Here is a 19,971-nt window from a genome sequence, read left to right on the forward strand (position 1 = left end):
CCGTTTCTCTGGGGAAGACCCTGAGACTCGGGGCATTAAATGCTTTGCTCGGGGTCACCCAGCAAGTGAGTGACCAGCCAGGATGCTCTGAAGGGGACTTGTGAACATAAGCACGGAGGCCCAGAGTGATGGAGCTCCTGAGCCGCCTCGCCTCCACGTGACCTCAGTACAAAAGTAAGGACCTGGTAATCGTTAGTGACCTGAATGGAAACTCCGCAGGTTTCATGATGGCCCCGTATTTTTTGTCTGTAGTCATGTTTCTGAATATGGGTCAGAATCCATCCCACCGCTTCCTTCTGATCTGAACGTCAGGTCTGGATTGATGAGGTGCGTTTAGGATCCCTGCCACTCCCAAGGAGCCTTTTTCTGCCGGAGTTACCTTTTCCTGAGCTTGGGGAAGAGGCCGGCCCCAAGCAGCCCCGCAGCCGAGGAGTGCAGAGGCTGCGCCGTGCAGGCCCCCACAGCTGCCACAAAGCAGGGCCCGCCACGTCGGGGCTGCTGCGGCAGCGTCTCGAGGCCAGCCTCGGGACAGAATGTTGCCACCGGGACCCGGGAAGGCTACAGGACCTGCGGTGGCCAAGGCGGTCCCCTGACCGTGTGCCTGCAGGTCAGAGCCCTGCTGGATTGCTTCAGATTATATCCCCCAAACTACCGCTCGGCCTCTGACCCACCTGCTGCCCACTGTCCCCTGTGTGCACACGGCCCCTGGCTGCCATCACCCCCACACTCCCGCCAAGTGGCCACACACGAGCCCCCATGGAGGCATCACCTGGGTGAGGACAGGAACCAGCCCTCCCACAATGGATGGTGCCTGGGCTTCTTTGCGGGGAGAAGGAGTGAACAGTCCAGAGGGTTCGGGAAGCTTGGGGTGGGGGAGCATGGCGCCCAGGAGGAGGGGTTGTTGGCATCAAACTCTCAAGAGCCCCAGTCTCCCCGACACTAGGGGAGTGACTCCTGCCTTCTGAGTTCCAGTTGGCCCATCTGTCAAGAGGGGAGGAGCTTCTGCCTCCTGGATGTGTGCACTGCAACTCAGAAAACTACGCCTGAAGCTACCTCGAGATCTGGATGGAGAGCTTAGGTTGGTGGGTAATAAGCAGTGTGTCACGTATTCTCATAAATAAATAGTACTGCTCAGCATTTACTGCTCCATCTGAGTTTAGAGGTTTATCTGGTGGAAAGTGTTGCTGGAATGGCAAAGGTGATATTGGGGTCATGGCCCCAACACCTAAAGCATTCTAGGTACCTGGGGATCAGAGACAGTGCAGCGCCTGCCCCAAAGGGGCCTGCAAACACCTTGAAAGAACAAAGTCAGGAGGCAACTGAGCTCAGCATAAAGAGCCTGTATTTCACACAACAGGACTGTGGCCAGGAGACAGGGGGGAGGCCACCTGTCTTTGGACGACTGTTGCCAGAGAACCACTCTCTGAGGTTCTGTCACGGGGAGCCTGACAGCGGGGAGCTGGAGACAGCAGAGTCTCAGGATGGCCTTCTTCCAAACCAAATCACCTGCCTTTTGTGTCGATGCCATTGATTGTCATATGTCCCTTCGGAGATTTTATAATAAGCATTAGATTCGATTTCTTTTCTTTTTCTTTTTTTTTTAGTAGGCTCCACGCCCAGCATGGAGCCCAGCACGGGGCTCAAACCCACGACCCTGAGATCAAGACCTGAGCTGAGATCAAGAGTCGCACACTCCACCGAATGATCCACCCGCATGCCCCCAGATTTCTTTTCTTTCTTAAGCCCATTTCTTACAACTGCTGGAGGTTCTCAGCTGGGCAAGTCACACTACTGATTATACAGACCTCTCCGCCCTCCTCCCTCCCACTCACTTCAGCGTTCTGGACACCTTGCAGCAAAGACAGAGGACACAGCAAATCAGCAACCACGCGACAAGCAGTAAGCAACAGCCAACGGCAATCATAATTTCCACGTCAATGGCCATTATAATCTTGGAGCGTCTCACACACACCTGGGCAGAGAAGTGCCGGCAAGCAGTGAGTGTGGCCTCCCTCCCCACCCAGCCGCCTCGCCGCCTCAGCGTGCTTCCGTTGGCGGGGGATCCAGGAGCCCCAAACCGCAGAGCCTTCCACGTGTAAGCGTGTGTGAACGCTCCCGGGCAGGCCTAGGAGCCTTTGTGGGTGGAAAGCGACGGGAAATGCGAAGTCCAGAGAGAAGGAAATCAGAAGGGCAGGGAGTGGGAAGAATCTTCTCTTCTCCCTTTCACAGGCAGCAGTGTGCGGCTGTGAGTCACACCCAGGCCTGCACTTGCACAGGTGGTTTCCCAAACACCTGGGCTTCCTGAGATCGATCCACGTTCGGAGTCAGGACTGACCCCTCACTGTGCATCAGGCTCAAAAATCCCCCCCTTGGGAACAATTAAGGGAAAGTCTTTTTCAAAATGTCATGCTGTGCGGTGCTGAGAATATGTAAACCCATGTTGTAAATGACATGTACTTCAGGGAAAAAAAGTTTTCAGGCCTCCCACTGACAATTGGATCATGCCATCTCAGCATTTAAGGAGACTCTGGAAGCTTCCAGCCAAACCCTTCCCCCAAGCTCAGAGATGAGGAGTGCCCTGTACAGACCAGGAACCAGCTTCTCTGGGAGCCCCTGTCCTTCCTGTCTGTATTGTAGATCACCCGCTTTTCTCTGCCATTTTTCCTCCTAAATCTAACTGATTTCCTTAAAATCCAATTTACCTGGAATGAGCAATTTAGTTAATCAGACAGTGGGAACCTTGTGACGCCAGTCAGGCTACTCAGAGGCTCTGAAATAATCGGGGAGAGGAACGCTCTGAGAGAAGGGTGGGCAATCCCCGAGCTGCAAGAGGCCAGCCGCACAACACAGGAGAAAACAATGGTAGGGAATAAGACCCTGCCATCAGAAAGCCCTAGCGCGGTCCCCTGCCATCTTTATGGAGAGCTGCTGTGCACGTTTGAAGACCTGACTTTCAGAAGCGCTGTCTTCAGCCAGAGCTCACGGGATGGACAGGCACCGACTGGCTTTCAGACCCGGCAGAACTCAGGCTGTGTGACATCAGCCCTCGGGACACCAGCTCTCAACCACAGAGTTCTCAATTCTGTTCCATGTCCGGAACGTTAGCCTCCCAGGAAATACAGTGTCTAGACGGTATCTCGAATAATTTTGTTCTAAATCTTGTACCTGTGCAGGTTTTTGTTTCCCCAAGAGAAAATGTTCAGGATTATCTTCTAATCAAAACAGTTTGAGGGGCACCTGGGTGGCTCAGTCGGTGAAGCGTCTGCCTTTGGCTCAGGTCATGATCCCAGGGTCCCGGGATCGAGCCCCGTGCCTGGCTCCCTGCTCCACAGGAAGTCTGCCTCTTCCTCTCCTCCTGCCCCTCTCCCCTGCTCCTACATGCTCTCTCCTTCTCTCAAATAAATAAAATCTTTAAAAACAAAAAACAAAAAACAACCACACAGTTTGAGAATTTAAAAAAACAACAACAGAAAACCCAGTCATGTGGGAAAGTGAACACTGCCCTGACACCTGACAGTTGCACTTGGCTTTGGCCACACGGTGCAATAATTCTTTGTAGCCATTTATTGGGGTGTACGTGTTCACTGACATGTGGATACGTGAAGTATGTTGATAAATACAGCTGACACACATACTCGCCAACGCATGACTAACACGTGTCATGGTTACATATGTGCTTATATGTATTATACATGTAAATGACACATATATACAACAGGGCACAGTGGGAAGAAACCAGAGTAGGGCACTGGTTGTGGCTAGGCGTCTCTGGTCACCCGGTGCAGAGGGCTTGCCAGGCCAGTGCTGTGCATGAGGGGATGAGCTTCCTAGGCCCCTCACGGGAGTCCAGGTAGAAGGGCAGAGCAGGCCCGGCGGGCATGGGCGGGGGACCAGCAGCCCCCCAGCGCTGGGGCAGCCCCCCTCTGGCTCTGTGTAAATGTCGTGTGCCACAGTCACATGGGAAGCACGAGGTACCTGCGCACCACTGGGAGTCACTGCGTTGCACATTTCATCTTCTTTGTTTCGTTTTACATTTTTTCAGGATGTACCTAACAATCAAAAGCTAATTTAAAATGTAATGAAAGAGGCTGGAACTGAAAATGTGAACTCTGCCTGGGTCCACGTTATACTATCAGAGGGCTGTTGCTCAGTTTTAAGGCCTGAAAATGGTGGTGTGCTTTGCTTTTTTTCCCCCCAAGAGTCTAACATGTACAGACCCATACGAACGTATTTATGCACAGGATTATATAGGATGCCTGGGACTTGCTTCTGAATATAGGAAGCACGCAGTGGGTGTGAGGGTAATGATGGGCAATTCCACGCCCTGAGCCACAACCTATCTCCTGACGGCTGGCCCGGGTGCCCTCCCCTGCCGCAGGACTGACCACAGACCGCTTGAAGCCAGTGCTGCTGGTTCGGGGGGGCTAGGAGAGCACGTCCATAGGAGACAGGGAAGGAGCGGGGTCTGTGGACACAGCTGAGGGTGAGCAGCCCTTCGTAATCAGAAGGGCCCTGCTGGGGAAGGTCATCTAAAAGACGTGACTGCCGACTGACCCGTGAGCTGGACCTGGGCATGCCAATGCTCCTCACCCCCTCCCAGTCCTTGGAATGTGGGTTCTGTTCTGCTTGCCTTTCCTGCTCCCAGAAGCTGTTCCAAGGACACAGCCTTGAAAGGTAATGTGGTGTTGAAAACACCTGCAGAGTTTATGGGACTGAGCCCAGGTAGGGCCTCTTGATAAACTTTCAAGATCTGGCAGGCGGGTGCAGGGACCCATTACACCTGGACAGCCCTGGGAGGGTTTCGAACCAACAGGCCCCCACTCCATAGTCCGTACCCCTCACCCCCTGCTCGCTCTTGTGTCCCCACCTGGTACGTGGCCGGCCCCGAATACCTCTGAGCTGACAGGAACTGAGTGGGGCTGTGCAGGTAGCTTGACAGGTTATCCAAGCTCCCTGGGAGCACAATACCCTGATGCCACTGGGGCTGGCCCTGTCACTGCAGCATGGGTGTGAGGCCGAACACCTGCTCCAGGGACCTCACTAGGAACAGATCTTCCTGGGTCACAGTCTAGTACTGTGCCCTGTCCAGAAACCCCAATATCCTGGAGCCCCATGAGGGGTCTCAGGCTACAGGGCCATCAGACCAACCCAGCACAGCAGTGCTGCTGGGGCACCCCGGAGGGACTGCCAGGCCAGAGGATGCAGTCTACACTTGTCTCTGGGTTGCCCCCCTTTTTATTTATCTTCCATAGAGCAGCTGGGAGGATTCTTTTAAGTTTGTATATTTAGTTAAGTAATCTCTACACCCAACGTGGGATTTGAACTTACAACCCCAAGATCAAGGATCACCTGCTCCTCTGAGCCAGCCAGGTGCCCCAGATTGATTCTTTAAATAATGAATCAATAAAGTCACTCTCCTGCTCAACAGATCCCCACTAAACTTCGGGTAGAGTCCAAATGATCTGACCTCCAGGTCCTTCATCATCTTCCCACCCACGCTCTTTTCCATCCTCACCTCCCTCCTCCCACCCCCTCAATGACATCTACCACACTGCCCTCTGTTGTTCTGCAGGTGCTGGGTCCTGCCCCAGGGCCTTTGCACTTGTCCTTTCCTTTGCCCACACCACCCATGAATCCCTAATCACATGTGACACCATCCGTCTTACTTTTCTTTCATTGCTTACTTTTCACCTTTGCAAGAGGTCCTTCCTGGCCACCTTAATATTGACTCCCCACCTCCAAGGCACTCACTTTCCTGGTCTACATTCTTAGTCCCTGTCGCTATTTGAATTTTTCATTCAGGGTCTTGTTTATTGTCCGTCTCCTCCACTTAGAATATAAGTTCCATGAGGGCGAAGAATGAGTCCATCATGTTCATTTCCGTAGTCCCTGTCCCTAGAATAGTAAGGAGTATTTGATGAATGAATGAGCCGCTAAAGGACAGCCCGCACACCTGCACCCTTGCTGTTATCAGACCTGTGACGCTGGCATTCCAGGCTCTCACCTGCAGCCATAGTGCCTGAAGGGCCTCACTCCCTTCCCTCAGGCTCCCTGGACGTGACCCGTTACAAATTCCAGGCAGCTGAGCTAATTTCTTCTTTCCCCTGTCCCTCCTCCAACAGACTCCTTCATGAGCGGAAACGGGGAGGGGCAGTTCTAGAACCTAGAACAAATCCCTGGCCCACAGACTAGAACACCACACAGCCACTAACTAGGATGGTAAATGCCTACATTCGTGAACACAAAAAGGCATCCATGACCTTCCACTGAGTTTAAGGCAACAGCATAGAGAATATAATTTATATAAAATCATCCATACACAAATCCTTCCCTGTGCATGTACACAATACATGTATCTGCAAGAATGTTCACCAAAATGTTACCCATCTGAATCACTGGATTTCCTCCGAAATTTACATCTTCCTATACTGATTATTCCCTTTATTTAACAACAACAAGAGATCAGAGATACAAATCATCCCCAACCCCAGCTAACCAAGAAAGAAAATGGACGCAAACTCTGAGCAAACAGAGGGTCAGGCGGCAAAGCCGCAGGTGCAGCGGGCCCCAGCAGGCTGTGAGGGGCGAGGCTCTGCGCCTCTGCCACCAGGGCCGGTCGCAGCTCACTCAGGCAGCAGCTTGCCCACGAGCCCGCCACCACAGAAGTGGAATGGGCAGGCGGCTGCCAGGTCGGGATGTAATTACCCGGGGATGCCGCAAACATTCTCACCCCAACAAGAAGCGTGCTCCTGGGGTCTTCAAAGGGCTGCGCGCCCCGGCCCGGCTGGGCCTCCTGGTGGGCACGCTTCAGGCCCGGGTGAGAAGGCCTTGGAAACGCGCGGCTCCCCGGGGCTGCTCATATAAAAGCATCGGGGGGCCTGCGCCTCCGGAGGGAGACGGGACGGACGGTGGCGACGCGGGAGCGCAGGGCTCAGCCGGGGCCATGCTGGCCGCCTCCGCCGTCCGTCGGGCCCTGCTGCTCTGCTGGCTCGCGGCCCCCCGGCCCGCCCGGCCCGAGCCACTCTTCCACAGCCGGGACCGCTCGGACCTGGAGCCCGCCCCGCTGCGCCGGGCCCAGCCCATCGCCGACCCTGTCGCTGCGCAGGTAGGAGCAGCCCCCCGGCATCGGCCACTCCCGGGCACACGCGGGCGCATGCAGCTGCGGGCGCGTGCACGCGCAGGCTGGTGCACACCACACGCAGGCGCGTACATACACAGGCCCGCGGACCCGTGCACACCATCGGCGGGCACCTACACTCGCGGACACGCGCACCCGCAGGCACGTGCACGGCGGCCACACCGCCTCAGGTGAGGGGCCTCGCACCAACAACCGATAACCGCCGACCAGAAACGCTGGCACGGCGGACGCAGACCCGCCTGAGGGCCTCCGGGCCTCCGGGCCTCGCGCGCCCTGTCTCCTGCACAAACCTAGTACATGACACAAACACACGCCCGCGTCCCAGCCGCTCAGTGCGCGACCCCCGCCCCGCGGGCCGGTACCTCTCTTCCGCAGCGATTCCTGTCCAAGTACGGCTGGGCCGACGCGCCCCCCGGACCCGGGCCCCGGGGCCCCAGCCCCCACGCGCGGCGCGTGGGCCCCCGGGCCACCGCCCTGGCCGAGGCCGTGCGCAGGTTCCAGAAGGTCAACGCGCTGCCGGCGAGCGGGCGGCTGGACGCGGCCACGCTGGCGGCCATGAACAGGCCGCGCTGCGGCGTCCCCGACACGCGGCCCCTGCCGCCCCCGGCCCCCGGGCCCCCGTCGCGCCTGCCGCGCCCCGCCCGGCCCAAGCGCTTCCTGCGGCCGCCGCCGCCGCCCGGGGACCCGCGGCCCGAGGGCGCCGCGCCCCGCGGGGGGACCCGGGCCTTCGCCAAGAGGACGCTGACCTGGCGGCTGCTGGGGGAGGGCGCCAGCGGGCAGCTGGCCGTGGACGAGCAGAGGCACATCCTCAGACTGGCCTTCCGGATGTGGAGCGAGGTGATGCCGCTGGACTTCCGGGAGGACCTGGCCGCCCCCGGAGCCGCCGTGGACATAAAGCTGGGTTTCGGACGAGGTGAGAAGGGCGAAGACTCTGCAGGCGGGCCGCGCCCCATTGCCTTCCCACACGGCCGGACGGTGGGGCCCCGTTCCCCGGGAGCCCCGGGGGCCCCCAGGCCGACGGGGGCAACCCCGCGCCAGTCACCTGCAAAGCCTCCTGGGGTGTCCGAGGTGGCACCTGCCAGGGGTATGGGCGGATGGCAAACCCTCTGTAGGTGCTGCTTTATTACCACTCACTGGGAAGGGCACGGCATGTCTCCCTGTGCCCCCCGGGGAGCGGTCACATGGGGACATCAGTGCGGGCCCTCCGCTTGTCTCTGAGCAGATCAGCCCAGTGAGACCTCGGCGAGCCCAGCAGGGCGCGACCCTGGCCTGGCTGGCCCTTCCCGCCATTCCTGGGGAACACTAGCCCCGTGGTTTGCTGGCCCCCACCAGCAGGCCCCACCACTTCCTAGCTGGGTGGGTTTGGAGAAAGTAACTTCTCTGCAGCCCCGGCTGGGAGCTAGGGATGCTCACGTCTGCCCTGCTGGTCTGACTGGATTGACTGTCCTGCTGTGAGCTCTACGCAGGAGGCTTGCTGAAAACTGTACACAGGGCAGGGACGTGACTGTCGGGCAGCACCTCCTTCATGTGCTGACCACTCAGCTGTTAGGATCCAGCTCAGATCTTGTCTCCTCCCTCAGCCTTTGGATGGCACCCCCCCCGCCCCCACTCCTCTGGGCTCCCACAGGTTTGCTAGGCAGCTATTTCCAAGTGTTCAGACACGACACCACACTGTTGCACAAGCCAGGAGTGGTTGCTTCTGCTCCTGGACTGTGAGCCCTGGAGGCGGCGAACCCTCGGGTGTCCGTGTTCCCTCTCCCCTTGCCAGGCCGGCACCTGGGCTGTCCTCGGGTTTTTGATGGCAGCGGGCAGGAGTTTGCACATGCCTGGCGCCTGGGCGACATCCACTTTGACGATGATGAACACTTCACACCTCCCACCAGTGACGCGGGCATCAGCCTTCTCAAAGTAAGCAGTCTGCAGCTGTGCGGAGGGACCAGGCAAAGGGCATGCAGCACGGGCTGGAGTGCAGAACGCCAGGGCTTCTCGGGGGAAGTGTCCACAGCCTTCTGAGAAAGCTCCCCGATTCTCCCCATCGCTCCCCTTCTCCTTAACAAGTGCCGCTCCTCCTAAAGCACAGGCCTGCCCCTGGAGTGGGGGGCGGGGGGTCCACGTGACTCCCAGACACCCGTGGTTTGTGTTCCCTTTTAGGTGGCCGTCCATGAAATTGGCCACGTACTCGGCCTGCCTCACACCTATAGAACAGGATCCATAATGCAACCGAACTACATCCCCCAGGAGCCTGTGTTTGAGTTGGACTGGTCAGACAGAAAAGCAGTTCAAAAACTGTATGGTAAGACTGTTCTGGATGATCGTGAGCTCTTCCTTCAAGGTGGCCGTGCCCCAAGGGTAGCCACTGGTGCAGAGCAAAGCACTCCCATGGATGTTCCCTTCTCCCTGTGCCACGTTATGTCCCTGGGAGGACGGAGGGTAACTGGGTGGTTTCCTAGAGCTCAGTGGGCCACCCAGGCGGTGGCCTCCCGTGGGCGCCGCAGGCACTGGGAAGCCCCTGGGAGAAGTTCCTTGCCGTCCCAAGGCAAAGAACAGTGGGAGCCTTGCCAGGATCAACTTTAATCTCTCTTCAATTATGCAGGCCAAAGAGTTAACGGTTCATTATTTAATGGAAGTGATTAATGGGTCTAGCGTTGAGGCTGAGGGGAAAGAAAGCTACTCTCCCCTTTTCCATTTAAAACAGAGAGCACCACCATTTCTGTTCCACTCCAGCCATTCTATGCGAAGATGCTCTCAGCATGTTTGGACAGTGACAAATGCCAGGATGGATTTCTTTCCTGCAGGGGAAATCTTACTCTTGTGTGTGCCCAGAACCAAACTGCTTGCCTCTCATGAAGTCAGATGAGCCATCAAGAGGCATTAGTTATGTTTAGGGTGATCACATACCCAGCATCCAAAATCGAGACACCTCAGAGAGTAATCTTCTGCACAAAATAGCCAGAACGGCCCATGTGAGCCGGCACTGCTGCAGGCCCCCCGGGCCCCTCCAACTCCTCCTGCTCGGCTGGGTAGGCCTACTTCAGTCTTGGGGGGCGTCTTGCTTTGAGACAGCTTAACAGAAAACTCCAGCTTCGCGGTTGTCTCTGTTCGAGTCACACATGAAAATAGCGACTGTTGGTTTTTGCACCAGGTGACCAGTGGCTGGACTTCTTTTTTTCTTTCTCAGGTTCATGTGAAGGATCATTTGATACTGCATTTGACTGGATTCGCAAAGAGCGAAACCAACATGGAGCCGTGATGATGAGATTTAGCACCTACTTTTTCCGCAACAGCTGGTACTGGCTTTATGAAAATCGAAATAACCGGACACGCTACGGGGATCCTATCCAAATCCTCCGTGGCTGGCACGGAATCCCAACACAAAACATCGACGCTTTTGTCCACCTCTGGACGTGGAGAAGAGACGAACGTTATTTTTTTAAAGGTAGAGCTTCTTCTGGACGGTTCTATTTCTTTTATTACACAGATGCATTCAGAACAAATGTTTTGAGCTCCATACCAAAGAATCTTAGTATAATGCTCTTGCAATTACTCACCTGATTTCTGTCTGTTCTGTCAGACTGTGAGCTCTGTGAGCACAGGGACTGTGTTGTATCCCCCGATCTCTGTAAGAAGGCACTGAATTCGTCAAAGGAACAAATGAATGAGTGGACCAACTGTGCCAGGCCCTGAGGTGGTTGCCAAAGACCCGTAAGAAAGGGCCCTCCCTATAGACGTTTTAACTAGTTCTGGAGAGAAAAGACCTTAGAAGCTGACCACTAGAATTATGCGGTGAAGGGAAGGATGAGTGGACAAGGTGACCAGATGCTGGAGCCACCCAGAACTCGGGGATTGCCCCAGCGTCAGAGGTTGCGTAGGACCCCGGGTGCCCCGAAAGGGACACCGGGAATAGTGTGATGGGGGAGGTGCAGACGGGGGTGAGGGGGCAGTGAGACACAGGAGGCAGAAGCAAAGCTTTAGGGTGAGGGTGAAAACGCAGATGGGAGACAGCTGAGCCCGTGGAGGTGTGACAGGACACTCACACGGGATGAGATTAGGGTGGAAAGCCGGTCGGCCTGAGCACCAAGAGCCTCCGTGCTCAGAGGCTGGATGTCATCCAGCAGGCAGGGAGGAATCGGTGGTTTCCAAGCAGGCAGGATCAGTGTTTTGCTGGAAGGCAGAAACTGAGGTGGGGGGCCCCGGGGGTGGGAGGGGCACACAGAGCAGGCAGGCCAAGGCTCTCTTGCTGCTGCTTTCCCTCACTCACACACCACCCTGCCCAGAACTTCTGTGCCCCTGTCACGGAGGCTGGCTGCCTTGGCAAACCAAATGCTTGGAGTCTAACCACACACAAGAGTCTGTGGTTGCTGCTTTTTCTTTCCCTTCCCCAGACTTTCGCCCTCGCTAAGGGGTGCGCCCTGTCTCTGCCCGACGCCCTAGTAATACGACCCTATTGCCTGAAACGGCTCAGGAGTCAGTGAAGCAAGAGCCCAATCAAGAGGATGCTGTATGTAGATTTGGCCGTAAGAAACCTGCGTATGAATTTGGTCTTAATTTTCCTTACATCACACAAAGGAAGAATTATTTTGGTTCAGTTACATAAAGAAGTTTCCCAGGGTGGACTTGTCTGGTTTAGATCTTTCAGGGTTGGAAGCACAACATTCAGTGCTTTAGGAAGTCCTGGACTAGAATTTATACTGGCAACAAAGACTCTTAATTATAGAATTAGGTCATTGTGGGGGAATTGCTGTCAAATGGCTGTATTTTATTCTTGGAGCTTTAAAAACATCTTAAAGTTAACTTGCTGTGAATACTTTGAATTCAAAAAGTATTCCAGTTAGAGTGAATCGCACCCCCCGGCTGGACACACGTCATTCACTGTTCTTTTTCGATGGCAAAGCTTTGGGGGGGGGGGCGGCGAGGGGCGGGGAGGGAATGAGGGAGCGGGAGCTCACATGGTTGGTGGCTAAGGAGTATAACTGGTTGTGACGTGTAAGTTGCGAACACAAAAGTATCTAACCCCATGGATTTGTTCTATTTTCTGCTGACAGTATGCCAATAGTCAGGATTAGGAACTATTAAGGAGAATTTAGAATAATCCTGTGGTGTTTCAGAGCGTGAAATTAGCATTTGGATCTTGAAATGAAAGGGAGCAAAAGGACAAGCTTCAGAGAACAGTGGGTGGAATCACGTGGGTGGAGGAGGGGCCTGCACCGGGTCCACCTGGGCTGTGATCCGGACGGACCAACTTCAGCTCTTTTCTAAAACGATGTAATTCTAAAACCCTGAAAAAAAAGTAAAACCCCATCATAAGCATCAGGACTGTTTCCTGTAAGAGGAGGGCTTAGGTTGATTATGGTAGGAAAATCAGGACAACCCACGGGTCTCTAACACGTAAAAGGAAGATCATGAGACTATATAGGAAGAAGAAGAAGAATCTTCTGTGAAAAAGACCACATGATTTTTGTTCTTTTGTTTTTGCTTTTGATGAGTGCCAGTGGGCTGGAGTGCCCGACAGAAGACAACTGACGTTTTCTTTCTTTCTTTTTTTTTTTAGTTGTTCAATAAGGGACAGTTATTTTAATATGTTAACAAAAATAAGACCAATGCAAAGTTATTATTGAACCTGTGTATTTTTCTCATGAAGTGGCCATTCAGTAATCCTGAAGGTAGCCAGCATTTTTCATAGGCTGTTTGCCTCCCTCATTTCCTAAAATTGTTACATTTTTCATCCTAATTTGCCAGATCCTCAAATTTCCTTAAAACAATTTGAATGGTACTTGTACCTATGCGGGGCATCCTTTCATATTCCATAATTGCCACCTGAGTTCTAACCCCCTCAACAACAAGCAACAATATATTGCTGATAGGTTCATGAGGAGAAATCCATCAGCAATGTCTTGTTTTTTCTTGACCTTTAGGTATAACGGTATACTCGTCTGCCCCCAGAAGTATTTGACACGTCATCGTTCTTTTCTGTTACATGAGCTAAAATATATTCTATCTAAAAGGATACACGTATTGTCTTAAAGGTTATAAAAGCATCTTCATTACAAATACTGTCCTTTTCCGATTACCTTAAAGTAAGAGAACGCCAAAAGACAAGCATTAAAATGGGAAGGAGACCACAGTATTTTCACACCTGTTAAATAATCTAGCCCCTCCAGCAATTTCTTTTCTCTGGAAAAATCCAAAGCAAAGTTTTCAAAGGCATCATTAACATTGATGTCCGGAATCAGAACTTGAGAAGATGCTGTTGCCATAGCGACCCTCTTGGCCAATATTTTCTGCAGACTGGAGAAACCGGGCCTGGTCATTTTCTTTCAGGATATGTTCAGCCTGGTTGATGAGGACCGTTGACCGCTCAAGACACTGGCAGCAATTAGCCACCTGTTGTGCCAACTTTCTCAGTTTCATAACCTTTGTCTCTCTGATTTTGACAGCGATCATTTGTTTCCTCTGCTGGATGATCTCTACCAACTCGTCACATTCTTCCATGAGTTTTGCCTCATGCTTTGTACTCACCTCAGCTTGCTGGCAGATTTGCATTAGTTTGGCCATTTGATTTTCTAGTTCACTGTTGCGCTTAACCAGGTTGGTGAGGTTCATCTCCAGAGTTTGCAGCTGATTCCAGCAGCCTCTTCTCCAGCGCCCTGTCATCTTGAAGAAAGACACGCCAAGAGGGGCCTGAGCGGGCGCGTGTCTTTTTTTCTTTAAGGTTTTATTTATTTGAGAGAGAGAGAGCACGAGAGGGGGAGGGTCAGAGGGAGAAGCAGACTCCCTGCTGAGCAGAGAGCCCAACTTGGGGCCCGACCCCAGGTTCCCGGGACCCCGGGATCACGACCTGAGCTGAAGGCAGATGATTAGCCGACTGAGCCACCCTGGCGCCCCTGACAACCAACATTTTAATAGCAGCAGTGATTGCCGGGATCAATCTAGAAGTAATTCAAGACCTGGGGAATCATTCGTCTGAATGGAGGCTTTGCTTAGAGGCTGAGGTCCTGCCTCGTCCTGGGATCACGGGAGAACATCGTGGTTGGCTGAGACCTATGTTGAAAGCAGTCCCTCTTCATGGTTTGCTATAATTAAATGGTAATAAACCATATTAGCATTTTTTGTTTGGCCCTCAGGAGATCAGTACTGGAGATATGACAGTGACAAGGATCAGGCCTACACAGAAGATGAACAAGGAAGAAGCTACCCCAAATTGATTTCAGAAGGATTTCCTGGCGTCCCAAGTCCCCTGGACACTGCCTTTTATGACCGAAGCAAGCAGTTAATTTACTTCTTCAAAGAGTCCCTTGTAAGTAGGAGGCTCTCCAGCCTGGTGTTGCTTCTTCACCCCGACGTGAAATTCAAGGTCTTAGTCACAAGTTGTTCTCAGTTGCCTCAGACCTCCGTGGCCATGGCAGACCCCATCATATGGAAAATGAAGAACTTCAAGCCCAGAGAATTTGGTGCAAAGCCACAGACTTACTTAGCTCATTCCTATAAATTAACCTAAAAATCAGTGCTTTTCCAAAAAGCCAGTCTTAACTCTCTTCCTTGCTTTGCAGGTGTTTGCATTTGATGTCAATAGAAATCAAGTACTTGATTCTTATCCGATGAAGATCACTCAAGTGTTTCCGGGAATAGACCCAGAGAACCATCCCTTCAGGAATATAGACTCAGCCTATTACTCCTACGCACACAACGCCATTTTCTTTTTCAAAGGCAATGCATATTGGAAAGTGGTTAGCGACAGGGACAGACAACAGCATTCTTGGCTTCCTTCAAATGGCTTATTCCCGAAGCAGTCAATTTCAGAGCGGTGGTTTGACATTTGTGACGTCCATACCTCCACCCTGAACATGTAATGAGAAAAATGGGCAAATGGAGTCAAAGGGGTTTTCTTCTAAGAGAAAGTCTGATTTCTTTTACAAAGAAAACAAACCAGATTTTTAATAACCAAAGCAGATGAGGCTAAAACCCGGTGGGAAAAGCATTACTTGAACTTTTAAAATACTTGATTTAAAAGTGAATTTCTCAGGCAAAAAAATAATCCACTGAATAATTTTGCCAGTCTTTTAGGAAAGGTTAAAAAAAAGAATCCTGAGGAATCCCCGTCTTTCCAACCCCTGCCCCCCTGCACCCCGATTTCATGGGTGGACGGAGACGTACCTACAGCCATAGGATCCAGTCATGGAAGGAAACGCAGCTCCCTGGGGGCATTCAGTGGAAAAAGTCACAGATTTCAAATTGACTACAGTCCACAATTCCTGTCATAATAATTTATATCTTTCTAATACGTGACTGTGTACAGAAGGTTTTCCCATGTATTTCTCGATCTTCACAAGTCTGGCAAAGTGCCAGGGGACCTACTACTGTGCACATTTCTAGTCAAGGTGAAGTTCACACTTGTGTCCTTCCCAGAGTCAGACGCCGTGGTTGCTGGCGACCCTCGCCTCCTCGCCCCAGCCCAGTGCCCAGGCAACCTGCTCTCCGTCCCTGCCCTGAAGTTAACTGCAAAACAAGTCATCTCGGTGATCAGGCCACGGATGGCACAATTCTTCTCAGGTAACAGCTAAGACACGAGCTTAACTTTAAGCAGCACGAACTTAAAGTCAGCAGATTACAAAAACATGGAAAAAGACCTCTCTCCCCCTGTAGGGATGTTCATATTCTTGCTCGGACAAGGGAAGACAGCTTTAGAATTGGTATCTTCTTGCTCAGAAACAAATACTCCTCTGGACGAAAAGGCTGTTCAGCCAAGGAGAGGCCAGAAAACAAGACCAGGGCTGCGACATCCCTGACGCCAGCTTACTTCGGCGTTGGATCTTTTCCACGGAAGCGTGCAGGTTTAACTAGAGGAGACAGTGCTGGCCAACGGGGAAGGCAGAGTGAACGCCGTCCTGACAGGAGACTGAGTCTGTGCACTGGCTTCATGACTTAGTCAAAACTTTAAATGCTTCAGTGATTTTTAAAAATGGATGCAAATCTGTCCCAAGGAAGTGCAAACTAAGTAACAAGGAAGTGGACAAACGGCCAGTGGCCAGGAGGAGCTCCGCCGAGCTAGGACAGGTGTCCACACACTGCCAAGGAAAACACCCCCAAAGTCTTAGTGCATGAGAAAGCACTCTGTAAAAACTCCACTTAAAACAAGCTTATTCCAGACAACTTTCACTATAGTTCAGATTCCTCCAGAGAGGTGTGGCTGCTGAGCGGAGGGGTTCTGCAGGATCTGCAGGGAAAGGGGTCTGCCGGTGGCATGAAGGAGGTCGGAGTGGCCCTCGGGGCCAGGCCAGCGGACTTGGAGGCAGGGCAGGCTGTCTACAAAGGCCTCAGGCACCTAAGTCCCATCCATCCACCCGACAGGAAAGAGTATGCTTGATTTCTGTTCCATTTCCTTGAAACGGATTTTAGTAGGACGGGGCAGGACAAGCCCAGCGCCGCACGCTGTAGGCATGGAGAAAACAGACGCCGTGCGTGTGCAGCCGGACAGGAGCCGCGCAGGAACAGGGGCGAGAAATGAGTGTGACGTTCTGGTGAGAACTTAGTGAGTGGCACAATTTTATTTTTAAAGTTTTAATTGTTCCTTTGTAAAATTCATTCACTAAACCAGTTCAAATCAAAACTCAAAGTGAAGAACGTGAAATGGAAAAATACGAAGACATTTTAAATAAATAATTTATTTATTCAAAATAGTTTTCTTACCTTATTCACAGTTTCAAGTTTAAAATGAAGAAAAAAAGGGGGGGGTAGTACCTATTCTTATCAACTGTCATACAAAGTCAAAGAAAAGCGGATCCTTTCAGAACATGCACTAAATACAGAAACTCGCACAATGGCCAGTCTCCATCAAATCCTGCACCGAAGCTGAAGGAGGACGGGCTTCCTTCTGTGCCACTGAGGAGGAGATGCTGCAGATGCACAGGACATTTCTTTAACCCATGTGAACCACTAAAATCATTTGCAGAAAAGTCCCCTTGACCAAAGTAACATCATCCAAAATAATTATTATCTTAAACCCATGTAGCTTAACATACCTCAAAAATGCCTAGAAGTGTACCGGCCACCAAAGCAAGTCTGTTAACACTGAGGTACCGTGTACTTCTCAAAGAAACAAATGCTGGGAGCTCCAAGTCTGATTGGGATTTTAGCACTTCCAATGAAGAAGTCAAAGAACTCAGCCATGACTTGCCTGTCATGGGAAAGAGAACTCTGTGTTTCCACTGCCGGGCCTGTTGTAGGTGGAGATTTCCCTCATATTTAATGAAACAAAGCACCGAATGGACAAACGAGCCCCCGGGAGCAGAAGGCACTGACAGGATCTCCTCAGCCGGAGCCTCGGGCGCCAGTCACTGCACGCCGCTGCCGCCGCCGCGAGCAAACTGATCCAGCAAATGGATGAGAATGTCGATTCTTTCCAGAAGAGTTGCATTTTTGTTGGCAATAGCTCTCAAAAGCTGGGAGTAAATCTGCTTGTTGGTTTTGAGGACATCTTCCTCAGTATTACTGCTGCAGTAAAACAAAAACAAAGACACTTGTGAAGTGCACAGCGATGCCCACCAATTCAAGAAATCCAAAAATGTCAATAGGAACAGCCCGTCACTTTTCACGCGGAAGCAGGTGTTCTATTAGTGTTTAGTCCATACTTAACCGTCTTGCATCTATTGCTTAGAGGCCTGTTTGTGGACATTTACTTCACTGCATCAATTAGAACCAATGTTCCTTCTCTTTACGAGTCTCCGAGTGCCTCCCGTGTACTGGGAACGGCTCCTGGCAGTGGACAAACCAGACCAAGTGCCCCCGCCCTCTCGGCACCTGCGTTCCACTGAGGTAGGAGTGGGGGAGAAGCCGTGCACTGAACAAGAAAGAAACAGCATGTCTCAGAAAATCCAGCGGAGACAGGCTAAGTAGGGCACAGAGCTGTCCAGGATTTCCTCCCTTCTCCGTGCTGAGCCTGACACCCCTCAGATCAACCAGCCTGAATGTGGGGATAGAACTGCGCCGGACTGAAGCCCAGACCCCAGACTCGGGAGCTACTCCACCTCCACGTATCCACACTGTCTGTGCCACTTCGTGCGAAGAATGCCCCTCGGGTGCAGGGTCCTAGACGTACTCCACTTAAAAACTGTTTTAACAAAGACTTCAGTTGTCCTGAATATAGGTCCCCCACAGGATAGATCAATAGATCATACTTATGTTACTAGTAGAAAACATTACTAATTACATGGCAGTTCATCTCTAGCATCCTTTCTCCCCCCCGTTTTTAAACGAGTCCAGATGCAATATAGACCCTCTGGCCACACGGGACCAGCTACTGTGGACAGCGGCTCGTCTCCTCAGAGTGTGCGTGTCTGCATCTGAGCCGTGTGACAACCACTGCCTCAGAAGGGGAAGGACTTAGAATATTCCTACCTTACAGATGGAAAAACCAAGGCCCAGAAGGGCTAAATAATTTGTATTGAGGTCAAAACATTATATTCTGACTTCGAATGCTATGTTCTTTCCATTCACCAACGTACAAATGTTCTGCTTTTGCCCAAGTGCCCGTCAGGCCGGCCAGAGAGCAAACCGGCAGTCTAGAAGCTCCCGCGGGCGCACATCAAGGCTCGGGCTGTGAGGACTCCTCCTCAGCAGGACCCAGCTGTCCGTGCCGGGCCTGACCGCGGGCCCAGGCTGGAAAGAGGGGGGACCCCACACACCCCTCTCCAGAAACCCATTTCTCTTCTCCCTCTTAGTCCTACTTCTTTTTTTTAAAGATTTTACTAATTTATTTGTCAGAGAGAGCACCAGCAGGGGGAGCGGCAGGCAGAGGGAGAAGCAGACTCCCCGCGGAGCGGGGAGCCCGACGCGGGGCTCGACCCCAGGACCCTGGGACCATGACCCGAGCTGAAGGCAGCCGCTCAACCGACTGAGCCATCCAGGCGCCCCAGTCCAACTTCTTTTATCAGGCAAATCTCTCTTCCTTTCAAACCACCCGTGGCACAGTAAACGTGATCGTTCAAAATGCATTCACTGTCTACAGTTTGGGCCTAAGAGGGCTGTGTTTTAATTTCTGGGTGGGGCTGACATTTATAAAACCTCTGATAATCTTACAAGAAATGTAAACTCCTGACAAATCAAGGTAGTAGTACTTAATCAGTGCTCCAAAAATGAGTTTTTCTTCATGGACAATGATACCACATTTTAGCTGGGGGCCTAAAGATAACTGATGGCTGCTGGGATCATAAATTTAAAACCCTCTATTTGTTCTGATCCTCTTTCTGAATCTTAAATATTCATCTTCCAATTTTTCTTTTTTTAAAAAGATTTTATTTATTTGAGACAGAGCACAAGCAGGGGGAGGTGCAGGCAGAGGGAGAGAAGCAGACTCCCCACTGAGCAGGGAGCCCGATGTGGGACTCGATCCCACGACTCCGGGATCATGACGTGAGCCGAAGGCAGTTGCTTAACCAACTGAGCCACCCAGGCGCCCCATCTTCCAATTTCTACAAATGATTCCCATCCTTAATCAACTCTCATCAATAGTCTCATTGAACCATGAACTCTAACAAGAAAGGTCCCAACATTTCATTGGCTTATCTTTTTTCCAAAGGCAACTAACATTCCTCTATTTTCTTTTTAATAATCTTAACCAAATATTAAACATACATATTAAATGGCCAGGAACAGCCCATAAAGCTAAAAGATCTGCTCTCTGCACTGTGGTCAAGGGCTTTCCAAACCCTCAGAGATTACTTCTATTTTTCATAGTTTTTCATTCTATGAAACCCCAAAGCCATGAAAAAAGGTCAAGAGGCTCCAATCTGCTAAAGCAATGAATATTAAAATACAGTACAAGAGTAAATAAATTCTTC

General features: G+C 51.9%; 2 protein-coding genes and 1 long non-coding RNA gene across 10 annotated transcripts in view; 1 reads left to right on the forward strand and 2 right to left on the reverse strand.

Annotated features, from left to right (window-relative positions):
• Positions 1 to 1,433: 1,433 nt before the first annotated feature.
• Positions 1,434 to 8,012, reverse strand: LOC141371147 (uncharacterized). 2 transcript variants are annotated; one of them, XR_012375866.1, is made up of 3 exons: positions 7,885 to 8,012; positions 5,752 to 5,895; positions 1,434 to 1,544 (listed from the first exon to the last, which is right to left on the reverse strand). It is a non-coding gene; the product is annotated as an uncharacterized lncRNA (long non-coding RNA). The 2 variants fall into 2 exon arrangements; XR_012375867.1 differs by lacking the exon at positions 7,885 to 8,012 and adding an exon at positions 6,731 to 6,850.
• MMP21 (matrix metallopeptidase 21) lies at positions 6,944 to 15,752 on the forward strand. Its single transcript, XM_025880022.2, has 7 exons — positions 6,944 to 7,105; positions 7,514 to 8,051; positions 8,907 to 9,046; positions 9,290 to 9,431; positions 10,317 to 10,574; positions 14,260 to 14,432; positions 14,686 to 15,752. Exons 1-7 carry the CDS (start codon positions 6,944 to 6,946, stop codon positions 14,983 to 14,985), a joined length of 1,713 nt encoding a protein of 570 aa, XP_025735807.2. The 3' UTR covers positions 14,986 to 15,752.
• Positions 15,753 to 16,777: 1,025 nt separating this feature from the next.
• EDRF1 (erythroid differentiation regulatory factor 1) overlaps positions 16,778 to 19,971 on the reverse strand; it is a 41,194-nt gene continuing 38,000 nt past the window's right edge. For all 7 annotated transcript variants that reach the window (XM_073884673.1, XM_073884671.1, XM_073884675.1 and 4 more), the window contains one exon: positions 16,778 to 17,626. In XM_073884673.1, the coding sequence (XP_073740774.1) occupies positions 17,467 to 17,626 (160 nt within the window). In that variant the 3' untranslated portion in view covers positions 16,778 to 17,466. The remainder of the gene's footprint in view (positions 17,627 to 19,971) is intronic.

The sequence above is a fragment of the Callorhinus ursinus genome, unplaced genomic scaffold, assembly GCF_003265705.2.
Source record: "Callorhinus ursinus isolate GAN/ISIS: 27379988/994484 unplaced genomic scaffold, GSC_fseal_2.0 scaffold58, whole genome shotgun sequence".
NCBI lineage: Eukaryota > Metazoa > Chordata > Mammalia > Carnivora > Otariidae > Callorhinus > Callorhinus ursinus.

Excerpts from the sequence above, each read along its gene's own strand:
- MMP21 (XM_025880022.2), top strand. The coding sequence starts at position 6,944 with ATGCTGGCCGCCTCCGCCGTCCGTCGGGCCCTGCTGCTCTGCTGGCTC. Across the intron at positions 10,575-14,259 it reads CGAACGTTATTTTTTTAAAG|GAGATCAGTACTGGAGATAT; the intron begins GTAGAGCTTCTT and ends TTTGGCCCTCAG. Across the intron at positions 14,433-14,685 it reads ACTTCTTCAAAGAGTCCCTT|GTGTTTGCATTTGATGTCAA; the intron begins GTAAGTAGGAGG and ends CTTGCTTTGCAG.